At 39.8% G+C, this 24,709-nt stretch overlaps 1 protein-coding gene across 23 annotated transcripts in view; it reads right to left on the minus strand.

Annotated features, from left to right (window-relative positions):
• COBL (cordon-bleu WH2 repeat protein) overlaps positions 1 to 24,709 on the minus strand; it is a 174,509-nt gene that overhangs the window by 16,177 nt on the left and 133,623 nt on the right. For all 23 annotated transcript variants that reach the window (XM_071736761.1, XM_071736759.1, XM_071736760.1 and 20 more), the window contains one exon: positions 12,146 to 12,452. In XM_071736761.1, the coding sequence (XP_071592862.1) occupies positions 12,146 to 12,452 (307 nt within the window). The remainder of the gene's footprint in view (positions 1 to 12,145; positions 12,453 to 24,709) is intronic.

A 24,709-nucleotide genomic window follows, 5' to 3' on the forward strand; every position in this document is an offset into this window, starting at 1 on the left:
ATCACCTTTTTGGTACCTGATCTTTCTGTCTGACTGTTCTACAATAAAATTCAAAAGAACAGAATGGTAGAATAGGTTGGGTTGGAAGGCAACTTAAAATCATCTAGTTCCAACCCCCTGCCATGGACAGGGACACATCCCAAGAGACCAGGCTGCTCATAGCCCCCTCTGACGTGGCCTTGAATACTTACTGGAAGGGTTGGGGGTAGGCAACCACAGCTTCCCTGGGCAACCTGTTCAGCAAATTTGCTAAGAGTGCACTCAGTCCTACTGTCCATGTTGCTGACAAAAAGATTAAACAGTACTGGTCCCATGTCTGATCGCTGAGGAATGGCACTCATCATTGGTCTCCATCTGGACACTGACCTGCTGACCACAACTCTTTGAGTGTAGCCATCCAGCAAATTCCTTATCCAACAAGTGGATCACTACACACCTTTCCAATTTAGAGACCAGGATGTCGTGTGGGACAGTGTCAAATGCTCTGCACAAGTCCCAGCAGATGATGTCACTTGCTTTTCCTTTGTCCACCAGTACTGTGACCCTATTGTAATAAGCCGCCAAATTTTTCAGGCATGTTTTGCCTTTGGTGAAGCCAAGCTGGTTGCCATCAGTCACCTCCATATTTTCTATGTGCCTTAGCAGAGCCTTCATGAGGATCTGCTCCAACATCTTGCCTGGCACAGAGGTGAGACTGACTGACTGTAGATCCCTGGGTCTTTCTTTTTTCCCTTTTAGAAAATGGCGCTTATGTTTCCTCTTTTCCAGTCAGTGTGAGCTTCACTACATTGTGTGACTTTTCAAATATGATGGAAAGTAGCTTTGCAACTTTATTCACAATTTCCCTCAGGAGCTGTGGATGGATCTTGTTAGGCATCATGGATTTTTGCACTTCTAGGTTCTTTAGGTGGTCTCAAACCTGCTCTTCTCCTACAGTGGGTGGATCTGGCTTCTTACAGTCCCTGCCTTTGTCTTCTGCAATCTGGGTGGCATGGGCAGAGCACTTGCTGGTGAAGACTGAGGCAAAAAAGTTTTTGAGTACCTCAGCCTTCTCCATATCCTGTGTAGTTCCTGTTTCCTTCTAGTCTTGGCCCACATTGCCCTCAGTATTCCTTTTATTACTGATGTACCTGTAGAAGCTTTTCGCATTATTCTTGATGTCTCTGGCCAGATTTAATTCTACTTGGACTTTAGCTTTCCTAACCTGATCCCTGGCTGCTTGGGCAACTTCTTTGAACCCCTCCCAGGCTACCTGTCCTTGCTTCTGCCTTCTGCACATTTCCTTTTTACATCTATGTTTGTCCAGGAGCTTCTTGTTCATCCATGTAGGTTTCCTGCCATTCTTCTCTGCCTTCCTCTTTGTTGGGACACATTTCTCCTGGGCTTGGAGGAGGTGATCCTTGAATACTGACCAACTTTCATTGGCTCCTCTCTCCTCCAGGGCTTTATCCTATGGTACCCTACCAAACAGATCCCTGAAGAGGTCAAAGTCTGCTCTCCTGAAGTCCAAGGTAGTGAGCTTGCTGTGCACTCTCTTTGTTGCCCTAAAGATCCTGAATTCCACCAATCTGTGGTCACTGCAGCAAAAACTGTCCTTCAGCTTCATGTTGTCCCATGGCCAGTGCTTATTGCTGAGAACAAGGTCCAGCATAGCACCTTTTCTTGTTGGTTTCTCTACCACTTAGAGACAGAAATTGCTGTCAATGCACTCCAGGAATCTCCCGGATTGCTGGTGTCTTGCTGTGCTGTCCCTCCAACAGATGTCAGGATGGGTGAAATCTCCCAGGAGGACCAGGGCTTATTAATGTGAAGCTGCTCCTATCTGTCTATAGAGGGGCTCCTCAACTTGTTCTTCCTGGTCAGGTGGCCTGTAGGACATCCCCAATATGGGATCAGCTGTCCCTGCCCTCCCTTTTAACCCTGACCCATAAGCTCTTGCTCAGCTCCTCATCCATTCCCAGGCAGAATTCCAAGGTCTCCATCTGGTCATTGATGTAAAGGATGACACCTCCCTCCTCTTCTTCCCTGCCTGTCCTTCTTAGAGCTTGTATCTATCCATTCCCACACTCCAGTTGTAGGAGACATCCCACCACATCCCAGTGATGCCAGTAACACCGTAGCCCTGCAGGCATGCACATGTCTGTAACTTCTGCTGTTTGTTCCCCGTGCTATGTATCAATTACTAAAGTTGTCCATGCTGGATTTCCTCAGGAAATAATGGAAACTTAAAAGCTTGAGAACCCTATATGGTAATTTGTCTAGGAAAACATATTTGGGACTGGAACAGGGGTTCCTTGGCTCCAGACATGCAGTGTGGTTCCTTTGCACTACCCAGCTCTTTTCTCATGTCCATCAATGGGAATCTTTCAGTGACTCTTATAGCAAAATTATCTTCTCCACGATGGACCCAACAGTCAGCAGGTCTTTTTTATTATCCTCTGTGTGCTTACGCAGAGACTGTATATAATTTGCCTCTCAATCTCTGCTTCAATCTCCTTATCTAGACAACTGGGTTTTTCTAAAGGAAAGAGAACAATACAGTGAAAATGAAAGAATTCTTATTTGCTTTTACAGAGGGATCTTCAGAAAAAGAAGAATTATTCTATTACGTTTCCAGATGCTTAAAAGATCTATTGTTAATTCGTCTGCAAACTCATCGACCTACAAAGCAAGCCAGAAGGTACCGATTAATCACAGAGATCTTAAAATTCGTACCATCAGGAATTTAAAATGTGACATGGTTTGTGAGGCGTAGGTCTTGTAGCTTCCAGTAGCTCACAGGATTTATAAAAATGCCTAAGGCGACTCTTTCTCACAATAGTATTTGGTAAAGGAAAACAAAAGGGCTGCTTATTGTTTTTCATAGCCTTCTTCTCCCCTAACCCTATGCACTTTTCTTTTGTTGACAGCTCTGTTTTGGTCAAAATCCAAGAAAAACATTACTTATTCTGATACCATGTTTTACATTCTCATTCTGGATAAACATTACCAATGGTATTTTCTCACACACACTTTTTTTTTTTTTTTTTTTTTTTTTTTTTTTTTTTTTTAACTTAGAGAAGAACTTGATAACCTTTACGCTGCCTTTCTGGCAAAATGTGAGGCACTGAGAATACATCACTAGTGAACATTTAGCCCAAGCTCAAAATGGCAAATGTGCACGATTGCTGGAAGCCTGTGCACTTATTACTTATGTAGATTAGTAGAGATCTGTTCAGAAGCACAGAGCAGAGCAAAGTGACTACTAAACTACAGCTTTTAGCATTCCACCGAGCTCAGGCTACAACACATAATCACTCCTCAGCAGTCATTTGCACAGTCGGAGACAAAATGAAACTTACAGCAGCATTTCATCAAATTAGTGCCATGGGAAACGGATATTTATGAGAAAGTTTACATTCTAAGAGAGAAAACTCTCTGATAAACCTAGCTGGAAAGGCTGCATTGAAAAGAAACCCAAAGCAGTGGTAGGCCAGTGGATTTTGTAATGACAGAAGCTGCCATTTTGCTGTAGTTTGAATGTAGCTTTATCTAGGAGTCTGCAAATGCTAAAACTGACCCAAGTGTCCTTGAGCACTTCTCAGGAGTTCTGCTGAGCTTAATTTATGGTACTAGAGCTAGAGAACACAAGTTCCACCTTAACTGTTTGAATACAACACAGATCTATGCAAACTCCAGAGAAGGGACGGAGGAAGAGATTTGTTTATCCAAACTTGGGCACTTGAACTACTGTAGGATATTCCAGACATCTATCTGGAGCTGGAAGACATACTATAAAATGTGTGGGAGACCACGTCCTGCTGGAGGCAGCAGGCAAGAAGAAACAGCAGCAGATTAATTAGGTTAATTGAATGTGAATTGAATTGAATGTGATCCGAAAGTCTCACTCATGCTACATACACAATTCTTGTAAATTTGTTACTAGCTGGGGAGGGAAGATAGAGCCATTGTAATTAACAGTTAAATGCAGACAGGCACACTGCAGGGAAGTAGTGACTGCTTTGAGACAGCTCAGTGGACATGGAGGGCATTCAGCTTCTCACATATATTTTAAATAATTAACAGGGACTGACCAATGTGGAATGCTGATGTTATGGTTACTCCTGACTGGACTTCAAAGTATGTGGGTTCCTCTCCCAGGTCTGATAATCTTCTCAGTCCAGTACTGGGGAATTACTTCATCCCTTAAGAGTGTATCCAAATTTATCCTCTTCAAAATGAATCCACAATATTCTCTTCTTAGGTAAATGTTGGAAAGAGAAATACTTCTACCTTGGGTATATACTGTGGTGGGTATTGAAGAGGAGACTTATGATGAACAATTTTAAGTTGTAGAAAGTATGGCTGAAAAAACATCCTTTTTTAATACAACTTTCTAGTCAAACCAGGCCAGAAAAATGACACTAAGTAAACTCAAGGTGTTTTGTTATTTGTTTTTATGACTGACACAGGGAAGTACTCAAAAGTGGAGGTAACTGTTTTCCAAATTACCCAATAGTTTACGTAATCTTAGGGACCATATTTTCATTTCTTATGTTTTGAAGACTACATGACTTCTTCCTATTTCCTTTTGAGGAAGAAATACAACAGTTGCAAGGGTGCAGCTACTGTGAGTGGTGGACTTGCTGATCACTTAAACTATACCATGAGCAATGAGATTCTTCTTTTCTGCCTCCTCCTGTGAACTTGAGCAGAGTTTCAATGTTCAAATTACTAAATTACTAAGCCTGTTAAAACGCCAAATTGTATAGGCACTGAACAACCAGCTCTGGGTAGGATAGATAACAAAGCTATCACTTGTCTTTGATGCAAGATTTCCACTGCAGGCAACTAGGAGAAGGGAAAAGCCCCATGGTCATATTCTGTTGAACAACAGATGATCTTACCTTTTTTGTTCTTCAGTAAGTGACAAAAGAAAAGTCACACACACCTTTTGAGAACACGGTACAACTCCAATTTCTGACCCAAGTTTTTCAGTTTGTGTTTTGTTTCTAGTTCAGGGGGACTGCATTAAATTTACAAAGGTTTTTAGACTGCATTTCTATCCATGCTGAATAAAAATAATCAGAGATTAAATTGAACTATTTTTCAATCCTAGAAGACAGAGGTCCAGTGCCTTCAGATACAGCACCACTCAATCAAAAATAAGAATGTGTAAGTACAGACAAGGAGGAAAAGTATGTAATTTTTCAGCAGCAGCTAGGTTTACAGTTCTTTTACAGTCCTCCATGGCTACTGATCAAAAAAACCTGACTTTTGCTTAGTATCACTCTGTGTTTTAATGCTAGAAATCTCTAAGCTTGTTACATACCAGGGTGATTTAAGCTTCCAGAGTCCCCCGACATATGTCAGTTTCAGGGTCCTGCCACATAAGCAGCAGCTTGGAGCTGCTATACAGCTGGATGCCTGCCCCTGCTCCCCCTCCTTGCTTGGGCCTCTGGCAACAGCTTCTCAACAGGAAAGCCCGCAGGCAGACAGCATTGCCAGAAATAGTCAGGAAAGTGGACTAGTGTGATTTAAATCTTAGTACAGCCACATCACCTGTGCAATATAATACTGCGAGCTAAAAGATGGAACAGTGAAGTTAAATAACTTCTCTTGGTTTACACAGAAAAATAAAGAAACAGAGCAAGGACCAGAGCCTGTCTCTCTTGGAAGCCAGTACTACATCTTTAACAACTCGAACTACTTCCCAACATGTAAAATATTCTACAGCTCCAAAGTATACGGCACTTTTCCAGTCAATGAGTTTAACAGAAAGGGTAATCTGGATTCTTGCTCTGTAACGACTGCGGATCACTATTACTAAACCATAAAATCATTAGTATCTTCCCTCCATGAAGATCTGCCAGCAAAAAAAAGTGCATAAGAGTATCCAAATTTAAAGAGTTTTCTGGAACAAGGGAAAAGGGAGAGCCAGAGATAAGGAAGGAAATTAGCAAAACTATGTAAGAAGCAGAGGCTTGCAAATCCGTCAGACATCTGGGTCTTAATTAAGTAATTTTTCATCCCTGAAGTTCTCCCTGTCGCTTTAACTCTTTCTCTACCTTCCTCCCCCTTAAAACACCTCTGTTTTCAAAAAAGTAAAGCACGTGCTTGCCCAGCTAAAATAGAGAAATGACAGAATAAAACTTGCCCATGTTTCTCAGAGATGGTTACAAGTGACACATAATTATACAGAAGGTGGCTGTGCACAGAGGCATACATAATCCACACACGCGTCCCTATTTTTCATTGTTTTTTCCTTCCTCCCTGCCTTCTGCCACAGACTATTGTATTTTTTCTTCCTCCAACAGCTTCATCACTGAATTCTCTCCAGCTACTAGCTGACTTTTCTTTCCCTCCTGTCCTTTCCAAGTAGAATACAAAATCTTGTAACATTTGAATTTGAATGGGCTGAAAATTAAGCAGAACAAGTTCACCCGCCCCAATCCTTTCAAGCTTTTGTTTTAAACCACCTCATCAAAACCCTAACAGTTTTGTAGCATTTCTCAGGTTGGTAAGGAAGAGGACTCTTCTCCTTCTCCTCCCAATAGCTTCAACCACCCCAACCAGAGCCGAAGGTAATGGGATTATCCCTGTCCAGACCCACAGCATGAGCTGATCTCAAGAGGGTTTCCCCACCCCCACCCTATGCCCTCCACTAGCTGTACGTGAAAAAATATTCCTCTCTCATGGCTACTGAAACAGAAACCTAAGGGAGGGGAAATCTCATTTAGACCTTTGGAAGCTATTTTATCTTTCTGTGCTAGACAAGTCTTTATTTATTTAACTTTACAACTGCCAAGTTCCCATTACATTTTAAAATATGTTTATTTTTCAAATATTTTAATACATTTACAACCTTTTTAAAATAATAAAAAAAATATTTTAAAGTGTTTTTCCTGCTCTGAGAGAACCACTCACTCTTAAGACCCTTTCTAAACCCCTGATGCCAGTTACATGTAGCACTGAGAAATTATACATCTTTGCTAGGTGGCAGTCCAATTGCAACAGTTTATATAATGCCCATGATAATTATATTATTTTATTGGAGCCAAAATGGTTAAATGTCTTCCAAGAACAGTTTGGAAAAAAAAGGAGATCTGCATTCTGATATATGAAATTCTATTTAATGCTCAGTCCTCTGAAAAGAGGGTGGACTGTGTGGTCTAACTGGTCACTAGTCTGCCTTGACACTGTGCATCTCATCTCCTTCTCTAAAATAGGATAATGCCACCTTTTCATCTCATGTGAGCACTGTACAGAGAAATTAAAGTCTGCATGGCACATGGATACCAGTGTGATGAGTTAGATAAAAAAGCTAAAGGAAATTAAATAGTCCTGTCTCTAAAAGAGAATTTGAACTGAGAGGGAATGGTGTTATACCTGCTCTATTAACTGAGCTCTGAAACGTAGAAAGAAAACAAAACAAAACAGAATATGATTACATTAACTACAGACTTTATCACACAGCACAAAAGAGGAGGAATCAGGGTGAAAGAGAGGAAGCTAAGGTTACACAGACAACCTTACTGTTACTTAACTTTAAGCGCGTGACCTAGCATCCCTAATAATATTATTTTAACATAATTTTTAACGTGTAATTATTTATGAAGTTCCAGACAGTAGGTGTGCATGATGCTTTACAGGCATATAAAATTGACTGATCCCTGCCCCTAGGAGCTTGCGTGATGACACCATACGAGGGATGGGAAAGGAGGGGGTATGGGAGGACAGAGTTGCAACACTGTGAGATCATGAGATGTAGTTACTGCTACATAAGCAACATTTCAGCTTCTCTGTGGTTTTCTTGTTACTCATTTAACACTATATATTAAAATTTGGTGAACAGATATATAACACAAAGAAATCAACCATAAGAAAGGATATGAAGAAAGAGAACTCTGTAGTGCAGTGTTCAGTCAGCAGTTAATATTAAAACATTCACAGCCAAACATTGCATGTAGTCTGTTATTTAGATGGAGTTAGTCCTTGGCACCTCCAGCTGAGGTCTGGATCCTGCTCTACCAGGCACTGTACAAACATATTGTGAGATATGATAGCTGTGTTATGGTTTTTAGCAGAAAAAAACAGCCAGTAGCCGAAAAGGATATCAGAGGCGGACAGAAAAAGATGGTACAACACATTAGAAGCAGAGCCAAGGGCAGAACACTTGAAGATTGCTTGAACGAGAATCCTAAAAGAAAATAAGATGAAACAGAGTGTACTTGCAATTTGCTCCCATTTACTGCAAAACAAAACTATGGAGGAAAGTCTGGAATCCAGGGAGCTTCTTTTAGAAATGTCTGTTTCTGTGCTCTGGAAACTAAACGAGATTTGAGCTATACAGTACTTGTAATTTCTGTGTGAACAATGCCCGTGGTACGTGCCATTTCTGACCCAGCCACATTACTCTGCTGCTATGTGCACACAAACCTATTGCACATTGAAGACTGAATCCTTAACTACTCACAACTTTCCTTGATTTAGCAGCAGATGAGGTGCAGATCCTGCTGTGATACTGCAGTGCTATCAGGCATTCCAGCTACACAGAGACCACCCAGGCCACTCAGTAAACAATTCCAGAAAAGCTAAGAAAAATGAACTTAAAACTAATCATCCAATTAACCAAAATAAGCAATGCAGCTAAATATCTCTTAGAGCACAGGCTAAGCCTCTGGATCAAATCTAGGTAAGAACTGTGGACTTGATTCTGCTCTTCATAGTGCACGTGCAAAATGCCACTTGGACTTTTTCTATAGCCTTTCACACTCCAAATATAGCTTGCTTCCACTTTAAGGGTACATTTCAAGCCTACAGAGCAGAAAGTCATTTTAGTATATAGAATTATAAACTCTTGAGAATTAGTTATTTCACTGGGTGAAAAGCCCAAGCTTTAGTCAGCTTCACAATTTAAAATGACAAGCTAAATACTTACATTATTCTTATTAACCCTTTTTCCCCAAGTCTCTGCCAAATTAGTTACAAAATAAAATTTCTGGCTTCAGTGGAGCTCAGACTCAAGGAAGACTCCAATTCACTGCTGCTAACCACTGCTGCCTTACAGTAGCAACATATTCACCCAATTTCTTTGTTCCTATCTTCCTTTGTGAATTGACTTAGATCATGGTGCACAGACTGGAAGACAGAATGGAATCAGTAAATTCCATATATATTTTCCCCGTGAGCTTTGTAGCTTATGAACCTTATTTAAAACTCTGTATCAATTACTTACATGAACTGCTCTTTGATTTTTTTCTGAGAATTTAGGAGGATGGTTTGGTCCTGAAACTAACCTGTTCATCACAAGAACTACATACAACATTAGAGCTCCCAACAGCTTTTATTAGTAGGGTGGCAGCTCCTCTGACAGTAGAAGTTGAAACTGCTGTTCTCCAAATTTGGCTGTACTCAAAATCGTACTCCAAATTGACTTACTTCCCACTAAAACAAGAATTGCGTACATACAGGTTGAAAAATGTCCTTAATTTTTTTCTTCCACCTACACTTAGGAAGTGGCTTTTGAAAACTTAGCAAATTGACCTCAAAAAGGATTTATTAGAGCACCATTTTCAAAGTTGTTTTGTTTACAAACATAGGTTGGGAGTGGAATTAGGTTTACCTTCAAGTATTACTGGTATATTCAGAGCATGAAAGTTTAAAGAATACTACTGTCAGCATCACTGCTGTGGCAATTGAAAATATTGCTGATATAGGATTAAAATAAATCACAAATATTAAGTTTCTGCTATACCTTAAAGTTGATTTGAAGTAATTTTGCTCTCCCAGAAAATAAAAATATTGAGAATTTATAAAAATAACTACACTCCTGAAACAACAACTGTCTCTTATTTCAGTCTAAAACCACTCTTTAAAGTATGGACATTAAATATAGAATACTTAGGAGGAAAAAATCACTATTAAGTTGAAAGCCTTGACTAACCTCCTGCTCCAAGCAGGGTTGGTTTCAAGTCCAGACCAGGCTTTGGCTGACTGAACTCTGAGAACCTCCAGGCATGAGGAATCCTAGACCTCTCTGGAACTCCTCTTCCACTGCTTGACAGCCTTTTTTTTGGTTAACTTCCTCCTCACATTTGATTTTAATCTCAATTACAGAAGCTGCAAATGGCTGCCTCTTGTCCTTTCACTGTGTAGCCCTGAGAAGCCTCACAGTTCTCCTTTTATTTGTGAAAGACTGCAGTCAGGTCCCTCCTTACCCACATTGTTTTTGCAAGGTGAACAACCCCGTTGCCTTCTTTCCCCTTCATACCTCTTGTCCCAGTGCCCCAGCCCTCTCAGTGACTCTCCTCTGGACCCTCTGGAGTTTACCAACTTCTCTCTTGGACTGGAGGCCCAAGACTGGACATGGTACCACAGCACTGGACTCACAGTGGCTGAGCAGGGAGGGGAACCATCCTCCTGACTGTGATGGACCATACACCACACTCTCCTCCCAGCTTCCACTCCTCCAGCTCATCAAGGATGATCCCTGAGCAGCAGTCCTGCTGGCCAGCTTATGAAAAGTTCCATTATCTCTTTGTCGTGTACTCTTTCCAACTACCAAAAAACTTTGTCTGTTTGTGTGGCAAAGGTCAATCTCAGTGCAACTTACAGAACATGCACCTTTGGCTAAGTGAAAGATGTGGGAAATATTGACTTCCAAGAGGGAGTGTGTCACTTCATGACCTGTGCTCATTCTTTTATTTGACCCAAAACTAGGAAAAGCCCAAAATATTTTCCACTGATTAGGACTTAGAGGGCTTTGTTTTGATGTCTTTGCTCAGCATTATGGTAACTTTTCTCCCTGCCTCAGTGAGCATGTGTGTTTTCCTAATGAGTTTAAACCCTGCATTTGAGAAAAGCTGGGACTGCTTAGTTATCTTACAAGGCCCAATCTAAGTCTTCTGAAATTAATGGGTTGCTTTTTTGGATCAGGTCTGGAATATTAATCACAGTTACTACACTAGCCTATCTAATCCATCAAATAGAGACTGCAACAGCACCTAAGAAATCGTGAAAGGACAAATCACACAAAAAAAAAAGTATTGTTGAGCAAGTATCTAAGAGAGGCTTTACCTTTTCCCCCTTGATACTGATATGTAAAGAAAAGCCAGGAGATCATTCCAATAGGTTAAATACTGACTTTGGCCTAACTTATCCCTAATTTATTGCCCACTGCATGATCCAAGATGAAGTTCTCGCTCAGAAATGTGTGGAAGGAAATAACTGGGTCATGATACATGCTCTTATGAAGGGGCTACAGATTAGCAGCTGAATGGAGAGAGACCAGAAAGCACAGACTTTGTGTCAACTGAGAATTCAGAGGAATTTCTGGCCCCTGTCCCATGACTCTGCAGCATCACACAGAGCGGATCCCTGTCAGTATTACCAGGCCACCCTCCTTGTTGGAGGCACAGCTTCCTATTTGGCTAGTTCATATTTGCAAAGTCCTATAAATTCTGGGTTCTCTTTGCAGTCCTGCCACCAACTATGTGAGTTTTGGCAAACAAACAGTGTCAGAGCCACTTGTGCTTGAAGGCAGTTTCAAGTGAAATTCCAGCTTCTTGTATTTTCTTGCAAAAACTGCAGGAAAACGTTTGTTTATGAAAAAAAAAAAGGAAAAAAAAAAAAGGAAATATGCTGAAAAAAATCCAAACAAACCCAAGGTATAATGCCAGTGGAGGTTAGCATTAGGTGAACATATATATGCATGCACACACCCACAAACCAACCCTCACATTTCACTGAATACAATCCTTTTCCACCTGGCTTTCAGTGGCTTGAATTTGTCTATTTTATGACTTGCATGTCACTTTTCTAGATCAATATATGGTAACATTTTAAGCACTCCGTGTGCTATCAGAACTACAAAAGAACTGTAACAGAATTATTTCAGACTTTTTGGAGAAATAACTCTGAAGGGCAGCGGTCTTTTGCAAGAAATGTAGCTACAAGTTCAAACAGAAAAGTGACCTTTGCCTGTTGCTACAAGCATGTCACTGGAGGGGATTTGGCAGTGAGCTTTTCACTGGGAGGAGCCACTTGGCATTGGTACTGATTTATGAAAGAGCATAAGAAAGGAGAAGTTGGTTTTCTTAAATGATTCCCTTCAAGGAGGACATGCAAGGTATTTTCCAAGAGCTGGCTGCAAGAAAATCTTTACCTCTGCGGAGCACTGTCAGATCCCATGCTACTGGAGTAGGTGTTCTTTACAAGGCTTGTCTCTGTGCCATACACCACCTCTGCCTCTGCTGAGTCCAGGTAGCCATTGACCAGCTTGATGTCTCTCATTTTGTCATTTTGTGAATCCAAAGATACAATGTCAGAAGGGGAGCTCACAACACCCGAATCTTCTGTGGTGTCCTCAGATGCAAAACAGCTGCTTTCTGACGCCGTTTCTTCCACCTCAGATAGCTCCAGAACCATGTCATCCACTACACAAACATTATCATGTGCAGGCAGCAGGCTCTCTAAATGAAATATAGCAAGGCAAGTTAGCTGAAAGTCACCAGTACATAAATCAAGCACAGAGAGCTATTCCTTTGTAATTGGAAAAAAAAAAACCATATGAAATTAATTAGAAATAGTAGGATGGAGCTCAATATTTGTATATAGGATAAAAATTATTTTTAAAGTCACAAAAATTTTGCTTACAGATAGCTGGTTTGCTAAGCCTGTCCTGTGGAGTTTGGGTTTTATGACTTCCATAGTAAATCAGTTTCCTCACTTCTATGAAGAAACATCTTCCCAGGGACAGTTTCTTGCAGAGTTAGACCAAAGTTTAAAGGATGTTGTGCAAGAAATCGCTCCTGACAACATAATCTCATTTTTGCTCTTCCATGCTGTCAAATAGACCATGACATTTCCAATAAGAATTCTATACACAGGTGAAAATGGGCAGCATTTCCCAGTTGGAACACTGAATTTGTAAACTGGATTTACTGCTGGCCCACTGGGTGGCACTTTATTTTACTCCCCCTTCAATTTCCTGTGTGTTAAGTGGGAGAATAAGAATCATCTCTTTTTCAAAACATAAAAAAGCTACAAAAAAGTGTACAGAAAAGGAGAGACCGCTATGAATAAAGCAGAACTTCTTCCAATTTAGTAATTTATAAAGGAGATCAAGGGATATGCCCTTTGCATGTCTTAACTCCAATAAAAGTTGTAAATTTTGAGACATAGTGTAATTGTTCATATTCTGTTTTACTTGTTTCCTATAAACTACTTTGGTATTTGTTTATTTTGGTGGTTTGGGGATTGGTCTGTTTCTTGAGTTGTTTATTTGTGGGGCTTTTTTGCTGTTTTTCGTTTGTTTGTATTTTGGGCTTTTTTCCCTGAAAAATATGATTTTGTTATTTCCTTTAAAAAATACAGAATTCTAGACTCCATCCTGCAATTATGCCATTAAGGGAGAACTCCCAGCAAATTTAATAATTTCAATGACTGAAACGACTGAGTGACTGAAGACAGAATCAAGCCCACACACATTTCTTTTGATCAAAGGGAATCAATGAAGGCTAATCTAAATGTTTAATTTGGAATGATAAGTGTGTTCCATTCTCTTCTTCAACCTCAGCAAGCACAACGAAGATTAAAAAAATAGTTTTGGTCTGATCCTGCAGACACTTGTGGTAGATGTTAAGTATTTGAGAAGTCCCACATCCACAAAAGTGAGTAAGATTAAACATAGACTTCATTGTTTCTTAGGGTCAGAATCTACAAATTTTTGAAGCATACATAAAGCTATAGGTCAATAAAAATTATCAACGAAGAGAAATACTTCTGTATTATGTTGTATAGGTAAAAAAGTATTTGTTGGAAAACTGAAAATACTTTTGTTAAAAATGTCAGAAATAAATTTTGAGGGTGTAGCTTAGCAGCGAAGCTTTGAGTAAAAAAAGAAATTAAACCAACATTCTCCTTGACTGAGGTTAAAAGATGCCATTAAGTACTGAAATTGAATTCTGACATCAGAAGCAATAAAATTCAAAGGGTTACAAATAATGATTAAAGTTGTAAGTGCTGTGAAGCATTGATATTAATGACTTAAGATGATCCAAAGACTCTATTGTGACTTTAGAAGTAATGTTGTTTGATTTCTTTGACCTTATTTTCCATAACATTAGCTCTATGTTCCATATTTAATCTAAGAGATTGTTCATCTAAAAATGGCAATTACAGGACTACGTATGTTTCACTGAGAGGGTAAGAGTACACTCATGACAGACCTACAGTTAGGAGAACAGCAACATCAGTGAGAAAAAGTAATAGTTGGACATTAAACACCAAATAACAAAACTCCACAAAAATAGATAGTAAAGGAACAGGTAGGAATATATGGCCTGCTTGGCTTTCAAACAAACAAAAAACCCCAGTAGCAACCCACTACCAAAGCAGTAGTAAAAGCTACAACACGTTAAACACAGATCAAAGTAGGATAGCAAATAAATCAATTTAAAGACTGGAAGTTGAAGAGTGGAAGCACACAGGAAGATTTTGAAGTAATGCACAATGCAGTATACCTAAAGAGACCTCTATTTAGCACAGGCCACAGTTGTTGTCACCAGGATGCCATAAATGACCTCCATCCTATAACTGGCACAGCAATTTACAACAAAGTACCTACTTCCAGTTCCCGACATGAGGTTCACAGGTTTTTCCTCTCTAGCTGTCTCTCTCACTTCCTCATCCTCTTCTTGTCTGCCTGCAACTATTTCCTGCATCTTTCTACTCAGGGATTTAGATAATTTTGGACACATAGCCCTGCTTGCCTCCTGTAGTAGCAACACTCAACTCTTTCCCTTATGAGATCCAGCAAGCATCTCCATGGCAGGATCTTCATCCCCCATTGTTCTTCCTACATATTGCCAAACAAAATTTAAACCAATTATCTTATTATTAGGGTCTATGTGTGATTCAATCCCTATCAGTTTCATCTGGATCTCAGCATCCAGTCCATTGTACAACTCTTCTCATCTAACAGCAGTTTCATCCTGAAGCATGGGACTACAGAAAGACATCTTTCTATTCAAGAAATAAGTTCCCTGTGCTCAAGTAAAACTGTAATGTCTCCCTCTCCTCAAGCCTATCAGGTTGTCAAAGTGGTTCTCTACTCCTTTATATTTACAAAGATCCATAAAGTTTTAACACAGTTAACACATAGCACAGAACAGAGCTGCTGGCTGAGACAAACCGTTCTGTTTGCCACTACTACTCGTCTGAACATGAAACCAAACATAGAAAACACAACTGCCACAGTTCTGTGTCATGTCAGCTAAGAAACACCCCTGTTTTAAAGCCATCCTTGGATGGATTAAACAAAAAACTGTTATTCCTTCTACACGCTTGATTAAGTCTGCACTGGTGCAAACTGAAGATAGATGGGCATTACTGAGTAATGATATATGAGATGAAAAAAGGCTACCTCAACTTTGCTGAGTGGTTTTGACTTGAGGAGTCAGCAAATACCTTCTAAAACTCTCTAATTATACAGAGAACCAGATAGCATGCAGCAGTAGATGTGATTCTGCCCTGTCATTTTTGCATAATTTTTCACAGAGGGAGTGCACATGCAGAAAACCACCACACACTAAACACAGTGTGATCACAACAATGGCAGCTGCTGAGGTTGTCTGTTGGTTGAAGAAAGAAAAATCTCAACATTTGTTTCTCTCTTCTCTGTCATGACACTAAGAAAATTTCAATAGGGGCTCTGATCTGAAGGTAGAATATTCATCAAGTACTTCAGGATTGGATACACGGGTAACAAGTGCCATCCATAACATATTACCAAAATGCTGGTGTACCTCAGAAGACTCTCTGCATTTCCAAATGTGTAACAATGCCAAGATCCATACAAATTTGTCCACTGGCTTCAAGTGCGGGGTGATATTGAAAGAGGTGCAGAACTTGGCCTGCGGTCTCCAAGTCACACTGAAATCTCTGTGGGACATCTCACCCACAGGTGAAATTGCAGAGTGTCCCTCAATGCCCTACATGACCACTTACCTATGTTCTGCTCCAGGTTGCAGACTGAAAAAAAGCCCAAGTTAGTGTCATCCCAGGGATCTCCCTTGCTTAGCAGCAGGAATGCTGTCGCTGCACAATTAGGTCAACCACAAGTTACAAAGGCTTTCTTGGGGAGGGACTGGGACGGTCTGTTTGCAGCAAGAATGTTGCCCATGATTATCAAGAGGGAAAGAGGAGAGTAGCTCATCAGTAAAGAATGTGAGCTTCTTGTTTAACACAAAAGAGATCTTGTCGCTTTAATCTCAATAGGCTGTAAGTAATTAGGAAAACACTGAACTTCAAGTTTAGAGGAGCCATATCTGCACTGGTGCCGTTTCATATTGCATATGTACACATTACTGACATAGAATGCCAATGATGGGGAGGCAGATAAACCTCACCTGGTTTAAATGCTAACCAGCACTTTCAGAAATGAAGATTTAATTCAACAGGTGAAGACTACCATGGGTAAAATACTCACTTTTAGGGTATTTTAGGGTAAAATACTAAGAAAATAACCGCCACTGACTTCAAATTAGATCAGGATTGGACCTAAGCATTCAAAAGATGCATATCCTACCCAGACTTATAAAATCAGTCACCGAAGCCCAAGCCATCACTCTGAGTCTAATGGGCACCAGGGTGTACTCAAGTCTACTCAGACCGTAACTGTTCACTAAACGCTGTCACCTTCTGCTTTTGCAGCACTGCTGGCTGCTTTCTGTCACGTTCAAAAATGACAGAAACAGTACATCCAAAACCACTGTTAAAGAGGTAACAGTTGATTTAACCCCTACATGATGAATAATTTAAAATTTGCAGAGGTTTTAGAGATGCAGAGTTCCTCCAGTTCCTCTGAGTTTTTGCTAAGAGGCTGGCAATTATTTTTCAGTTTCTTTCATCACTTGTTCCAATGCCAAAAAGCTTACCAGTCTTGGATTAAAATTGCTTTGCCATAGTTCAAGTAGTCTATTACAATGAATTTGTAAAAAATACTACAAACTTCATTATGTTAAAGAATATTAATTCTTATAATGATCCCCAAATTACAACATAATTATTTCACTGACAGTACTTGAAACTTCTAGCAAGAAAAAGAAACACTGCTGTAATTACTTGTACTGGCAGCATAAAATCAGACCGTCACAAAAGATCAAATTTTTCATACACGTGGAAGAAAGGTAGTGGAACAAATGGGAAAAGAAAACATTTTCTATGGCAATGATTAACAGAGATTATGAAAATGGACAACACGGAATTCACGTAAGAGTTTTAACACAGGTACAATGTGTTCTGATTACATTTTATTCATTTTACTCATTGATCAAAAAACTTGTGCAAAGAGATATGTGCTAAAAAACACACAGTGAGCAGATAAAGACAAAATAGAATGGGTGAACTTCTATTTACTGCAACTAAGACTCTTTTAGTCCTATATGCTTCTTAGTTTATTTGAGCCTTCAAGTAATCTTTCTGTTTGTGGTTTGGGTTTTTTTGTTGGTGGTCTTTTTTTTTTTTCTCCTTTAATTAAAAGAAGCAAAGAGAAAATAAATGACCACTGTTATATGTTAACAAAGGCATGGGGAGAGTAGGGGAATGGATCAGCTCCTAAGTACTTTTTCCCTCCCAATCCCTGTGACTGCCATACAGAAACTGAAGGCAACGCCAGGAAATGCTGAGGTTAGGAACCGTGTTCTGCAGCTCCACCCCTCTTCCAAAATGAGAATGTACAGCACTTTATTGTTGGCTTAGCTCATTTAGGTCTAAGAATCACAGAATAATTTAACTGGGAAAGCACCTCTGGAGGACACCTAGTTCAATGTCACCCTCAAAGCAAGGCTCCAGCTCACATGAGGTAGTTCAGGACCTTGAGTAGCTGAATCTTGAAAATCTCCAAGCATGGAGACTCCACAGACTCTCTGGGAAATCACAAATCATGCCCTGAGCAAGGTTTAATGCTTCTCCACATAAGCCCCACATTTTTTTTTAATGCCAAACTGGAATTTTTCTAGCTGCAACTTACCACTGTTGCAGTCTTATCCTTTGCAGTGGATCTCAGAGGAGAGTCTGGCTTGTTCTTTCTTTCCCTTCAGATTCAAGCTGGCATTCAAATTCTCCTTACCCTTCCCTTCTGCAAGCTGAACAAGCCCTGTTGCCTCCGCATCATCACGTACATGTTTGGATGCCGCCTGCCAGACTCTGCTGCCTTTGCTTGGGTTTGTCAGTATCTGGTTCCACAGAACTCAAAACTGAACCCAGTTTTGGACAATAGACTCAGATGTGGCTTCAGAGCAGCCAAATAAAAAGGAGTAATCATTTCCCTTGATCTGCTGGCTATGCTCTTGCAAGTGCAACCCAGTCTGTGGTTAGTGCTTCATCACTGTGAGGACTCCTTGCTGACTCACACAATCTTGCATGTGACTCCAGGTTCTCACATAATGAGGCATTTTCAGTCTCCTTCCTAGTCCCATGCCCCACGCTCATGTTGTCCCATAGGTTCTTTAATTGCAGTTATACTTTCTGCACAAAATTTGCAAAAGTAAACCCATTCATTTACATACTTGCCAGGCATAAAACGGAAAAGATACACAAAGAATGTATCTCACCAGACATACCAGAAAGGTATATAGAGAGTATTTCTAGACATACCTGTGAATTTTCAGCATTTCCAAAGCTGATCCCAAGGCAATCAGTTGACTTAGCTACTTACATCTACTCTCCTATGGTTGAAAAAGAAATGCGATGTGGACTGATTTAACCTGCCTTGCCAATTTGAGGTAGCTAAGCACTTTCCATCAGGTTAAACCTGTCTGCTCTTAGTTGATATTGGAACACAAAGGTATTGTAACTTTTGAAAAAGCTTTTTTGGCAACAGTGTTTCCTACACCAAAGGCAATACAAGATAGGATCAAGCCAAGAAGTGAGAACTGAAGAGTATTTCAGTCCCTCCATTGTTTTTTTCCATGTACAAGCGACTCTGAAGGTCTGTGTTCTAATGCTTGATTTTCCTCCCAAGCCTTTGCTGAAAACTTGTGTGAAGTCTCTCCCTCAAATCAACACGAGTTACAATTGTCTGCTGGTTCTTCAAAGACTCAGAGGTAACTACTACTTGAAGTAAATATCTGCTTAACCTCACCTTCACTTTTACCACCTGTCAAACAAGTAAAGAAAAATTTCTCAACCAATGGCAATACAAATTTTAAGATGGGGAAAATTACCAGAATGGACTTTATTATCCCCATTTCTTTACCATAATTCTTTCATCAATGACGGGAAAAGCTTCTCTGCAAGCTCATTTGACCTAGAATGCTGCTGCTATTGCTTAACTGCTTTTCATCCTCTTTTTTTTGGCATTTTTTCTCTTTTTTCTCTTCAAGCTACTAGTTCCTTGCTTTTCTAAAAGCCTTGTTTGGGCTCTCTGACAACTCTACACCATAGCCAGTAACCAGCCTTCCTTATTGGAAGGGATCAGATGTCACAAAAGCAACATAAAGAGCAAAATGCTCTTTGGCAGGAAAAGTATCATGTGTCAAAGTAGATCTTTTCTTGATTAACTGGAGAACATTGCCACTTGGCTTGAAGGAGCATAGATTTTAAAAAATGAGTCAGTAGTGTGAACTATTCATTCCCATTTATATACAACGAAGTATGATGGGGAGACTTTCACAAGAGGTCCTAGTGTTCACGCCCTGAGGTTAATGGCAAACTAGAACACCTCACAAGGATCTAGTTGTGATCTAGGTGTGAGAAGAGAGGCAGCATGCCTAATCTGTGCAGTTCAAGAAGACTACGAAGAAGCAGGCAACGTAGGTTAGAGGAACAGGATAACACAGAAATGTATTTAAGAGCATATAATAGCTTCAGATTTGCACTTCATAAATCACCATGAGTAACATGGGTAACATGCTATGATTGATAATATGGCTTGTTGGAGGCCTTTGCAGGCAAGGAAAATCCAGATCTAAAACCAGAGACAGCCAAATATAACGAGACTGGTAAAGACATAAACCACTCTCCACATTTTGCTGGGAATTACTAGTCTTAAGTGATAAATTTTGGCAATACACATCCTTTACAGAGGCGGTCGGCTTTGGTTCAAGCACACTGCAGAAACTGAACAAATGGACTGTGAAGGTGATTTTCATGAGCCATCTAAGACAACACACTCTATAAAATTGCCTGAAAAGCCTATGTGGTGTAATGATTAAAACCAGAAATTATTAGTGCATCTATGCAATAAAACAATGTTTTATTAGGTGATTTTTAAGACCACAGAAAAGAGGCCATTTCCTCAACTTCTCTTTTTAAACTTCACCGTCTTTCCCGCTCGTGCGCTCTGCTCTATCAATTAATTCTCTTTTTTAGTTTGTCTGTTAAAAATTTCATAAAAACTCTACTACAGTTTCGTATTTCTAGCATAATCTAGAGGAGAAAAACATAAACCACTTTTGCATTCTAATTATACTTTCCTTCCCCAGAGACTAGCTGCCAGCAAACTCAGCAAAGAAGAGACAAAAAACCCCAACCCTAAGCCAAACACACACGCACACACACTTGTGGGATTTAAGAACTTTTTCCATAGTACAGAGACACCATTACTATCACATATTTGTATTTTTTTCTGATTTAAAAGTGATTTAAAAATTAAGAAGTGTGGAAGAGAATCAGGTCAATCTGTAATAAGATATCTATTACTAAAACCATGAGGTATAAGACACACACACACACAAAATATAGCACTCTCTTTCTATTTATGAAGATAAAGTGTACTTGCATTGGGCATACAAGCACTTCTGTTGAGAACTACTACACAAATGAAGAAAAACCTTTAGTACCCCACCTAATAATGCAGACTAACTTCTCAGAAAAGGCATACAAATACTGGCTTTGCTTACTACCAAAAGCTAACAGTAAACACTAAGATGGAGTGGTGGTTAACAAAGTGGGATTTCATCAGTTTTGCACATTTTTTTCTTACTCATCCTCATGGCACCTCGTTCTATTTGGATCTTTGATGTTTCTCTTCAGTTCACCCATCAGTGTTTCCATCATTTTCCTTTACATCAACTTCCATCTTTGTATAGGATAATATCTATAGTATCATCTGAAGTCAGACAGAGCCCTGAGAAAATTAAATGTTTCATGCACAAACCACCTGTCTAACTTACAATTATGATGGCACAAAATAACTCCATTTAATTGACCAAAGCATGCTTCAGCCAAACCACCAATAACGTAAATACCTTCACAGAAGAATTTCAGTAGTTAGCTCCAAATATAGATATAAAAACATTTTCATACACCTCTGTGCTATAAAGACAAAAAGATCTACTCTGACCTATTTCAATGTACATTAACTGACTCCTCTTGAACCTTCCAATCAATGGAATACCTGGTTCCCTCTCCAAAGCTCAAGCAATTGGCTTTTCAAGATCCTCTGGCTGGTGCTTTACCTTAGCAATGATATTTCTAGGAAGAGTTTACCCTAAAAAAGGATGCTGCTTTTCTGAATGTAGTTACTACACTTTTTACTGCACAATGACATGCGATCACTCTGCTATCAAATTTCTCATAGCTGTTAAACACAGTCAATAATGACAACAGAACTATCTACCTGGAGACACACTCCTTGGAGTACCAGAACACTCATCACCACTACCACCTTTTTCCTTCTGAAACTACCCAGTGAAGAAAGAATTAGTCTTACAGAGAACAAAACTGAGGACCAGAGCATGCTAAGTATCTCTCTGAAGATCTTGAGATATCGTCCACAGGGGCATTGTACCACTTTCAAATGACACTTTCTAGGCACTCTGAAAACCAGACTCCTGTGCTGGGAAGAGGGCAGATAAGGGCAGTGAGGCCAGGACTCTGCATGCCAAGCACACTCCCAGCCTAAAACACTGCCAGGCACAATGAGGTCTTGCCAGCAGCAAAAGCCACAGCCATGCAGCAGAAGCTCGTAAGGGCAATGGGTTGTATGGAACGATGGCAAGAGACAGACTTCTCTTCCAGTTACAGAGGGATAGCCAAGAAGTCACTGTATGGGGCAAGAATCACCATGGAGGGTACAATCAACTCCATTTCTAACCATGAATTTACATTTCTCAGCAGTGCACACTGAAGCTGTCCCTGGAAGCCCAGTAAGGAGAGGAATATTTGACAGGTGGAGAACAAAGTGTTCAGAGAAGAGCTCTGCTGTCATGCCACCACTCCTCTTTGACAGCAGATGGACTAGATCAGATTATTTCAGACACAAGGAGAGATGGGAATTAAGTCAGAGTTGAATCTGGCCTGCTCTTTCATAGTCCTCTTGCAAAGCCCATTATCTTATCAATCATGCTTGGCCCCAGGGCTTTCTTTCCCTATTAACTTGAAACACTAGGAGGAAGAAATGCAAAGATGCAAGAGTGGTAACTGGATGTTATGCATTGTACTAATTTGAGCATAGTAAAATGTTGATGGAAGTGTCATCTCTGGTGCTGCAGTGAACAGTAGCCTGATGCAAGACAGGGGCCATCATCTGAAGACCCACTTTCATATTTTGTGCTGTCAGTATCAGATCCTGCTTCCACTTCAGTGGTTGGGTTTTGCTCCTGACTTCAATTGGAGCAGGATCAGACCATTCACTGACTAAAATGTTAAACTTCAGATATCTCCTGCATGGGATGAAACCCCACAGGGAAAATTTGTCTGTATTTTTATTCATGTGAAGCATTTTAAGGCTTTCATTTACACAGTTCATCCCATAATAACGTGCATGCTGCATAATGGGGTACCTGATTAAGCATGCTTAAGTGCTTTGCTGGAGCAAGGCCATTTCTGGAATTTGAAGGTTCATTATCATCATACCCTCAAAACAGACAAGCTAGTTTGGGGAATTTTTCACCTGGGTTAATGGGTTTAATTAGAATGCAGCATAAAAGGTCATTTTTTTCTACAGGAAATTTTGAAATGTCTTCAAGTTTCTTGCTTTTAAGCCTCAGTTCCTACAGAAATTAGGTTGAGGTCACCCTGTTGTAGGTTTGTAAGGCTGTCCATGAAACACTTCAGTAACTTAAATTGGTTGCCAACTTCTCCTGAATTAGTCAGGAAGGTTAACACTCTGAAGTTCAGTCCCAGAAGTTTCATAAAGAGGTAGAAGGACAGAGCAAAGTGCTCCATATATGTGGTGACATAAAAGCTCATTCCCTATTATCTACCAGGGACACCTGAGGGAAGAATGTTATAAATACTAGTAAAGCTTCAGACCAGATTGTGCTCGGTTTTAGATACCAGAGAACCGAGTCACTAATGCAGAATTCCAAAAGAAATGTTTAAGGAATTACTTGGTAGAGTCTGAGGGAGAAGAAGAAGAAAACAAAGAAGAAACAAAAAGAAACAAACAAAAAGGAAAATTCCCAACTCCTAACATCCAGTCTGGTTTTGAAAAGCAAGAAGGCTTTGGGGATTTACTAGGATTTGCTCCTCCACCTATTTTTTTCCCTTTTTAAACAGTTATTGTAATTACACTATCCCCTTTTTTTTCTCTTCTTATCCCTTTTTTCTTATTCCTAGGAAAGAAATGTTAAAGGAAAAAAACCCAATACCTCCTCCAAAGGACCTGTTTATTTGTTGTGTTGATTTTTTTTTCCCTAAAAACATCACACAGGAATTGTGCCTGGAAATTTTTTTAGCAGGTGTGATTGGCCACTCTTCAACTTTGTACAGTACAGCTTGTACAGTAATGATTACAATTATATCCTGATTACTTACAATTTCAGCATGAAGACCTCTCCTCACACCTTTGAGTGGCCCCTGTAAGACCAGCCCAGAACCGAGCTCGTGTTTTGTTATTACTCTCTTCATTACAGCCCGTAGTTTCAAGACTTTTGCTTCCACCACTTTCAGTCTGCTAATTTTCTCAGAGGCACTAATTTAACTCTGTGGAAAAACCACAAGGAGTTTCCCTGTGCAGGGATTTTTCATGTAAAAAAAAAAATGCAATCAATACATTGCCAAAGCCTTGTATTATGAACAGCAGCATGCACTTAATGTACCCTGAAAGTGAAGAAAAGCCTTCTGTGTCCTTTGTAAGAGCAAACTGAAGACAAATGATTTTATTTGAGGAACATCTGAATCCCATTGATTAGCTTGATGAATACAGAACAGGAAAGCTGCCAGGTACAGAGGAAGCTGGGCATGTCCACAAGGGAGTGGAGCAAACAAGTAAATTACAGTATATGCATACTTTTTTTTTTTTTTTTTTTTTTAACCAAATGTTTTCACTTGGAAAACTTGGACACACAAACCTCTAAGTTTCTTTGACTGGTAAGTTAATTAGCATATTGTTCTAATTTTTTGAAGTAAATCAGAGAAGAGTTTTAAAAGTAAAAAAATACATATTTCTATTATAAGTAATAAGTTGTTCACATACACTGTGTTTAACTCAAGTAAGATTTCTTCTGGAAAAAAAAAAAATCCTCTTTGTGGAGAGAAAGAAGAAGTATCACTGGTAAAACAGAATCATGTCACTCCTGAGCACTGATTAAACATGTCTGAGAGAGTGTAGTACCCAAAAAGAGTTTCAAAATAAAACTGAAATACCAATGCATTCCTGCAATAGTCCCTAAGTGTTTTCCACTTCCAGCAATACCCAGAATTGATACAGGCTGGTCCTTCTTAAAGCCCTTAGCAGTCCATTGTGAGGCTTTCTGTATAACAAGTCAAGAGCTTCCAA

Source organism: Heliangelus exortis, chromosome 2 (genome assembly GCF_036169615.1).
Source record: "Heliangelus exortis chromosome 2, bHelExo1.hap1, whole genome shotgun sequence".
NCBI classification, from domain to species: Eukaryota; Metazoa; Chordata; class Aves; order Apodiformes; family Trochilidae; genus Heliangelus; species Heliangelus exortis.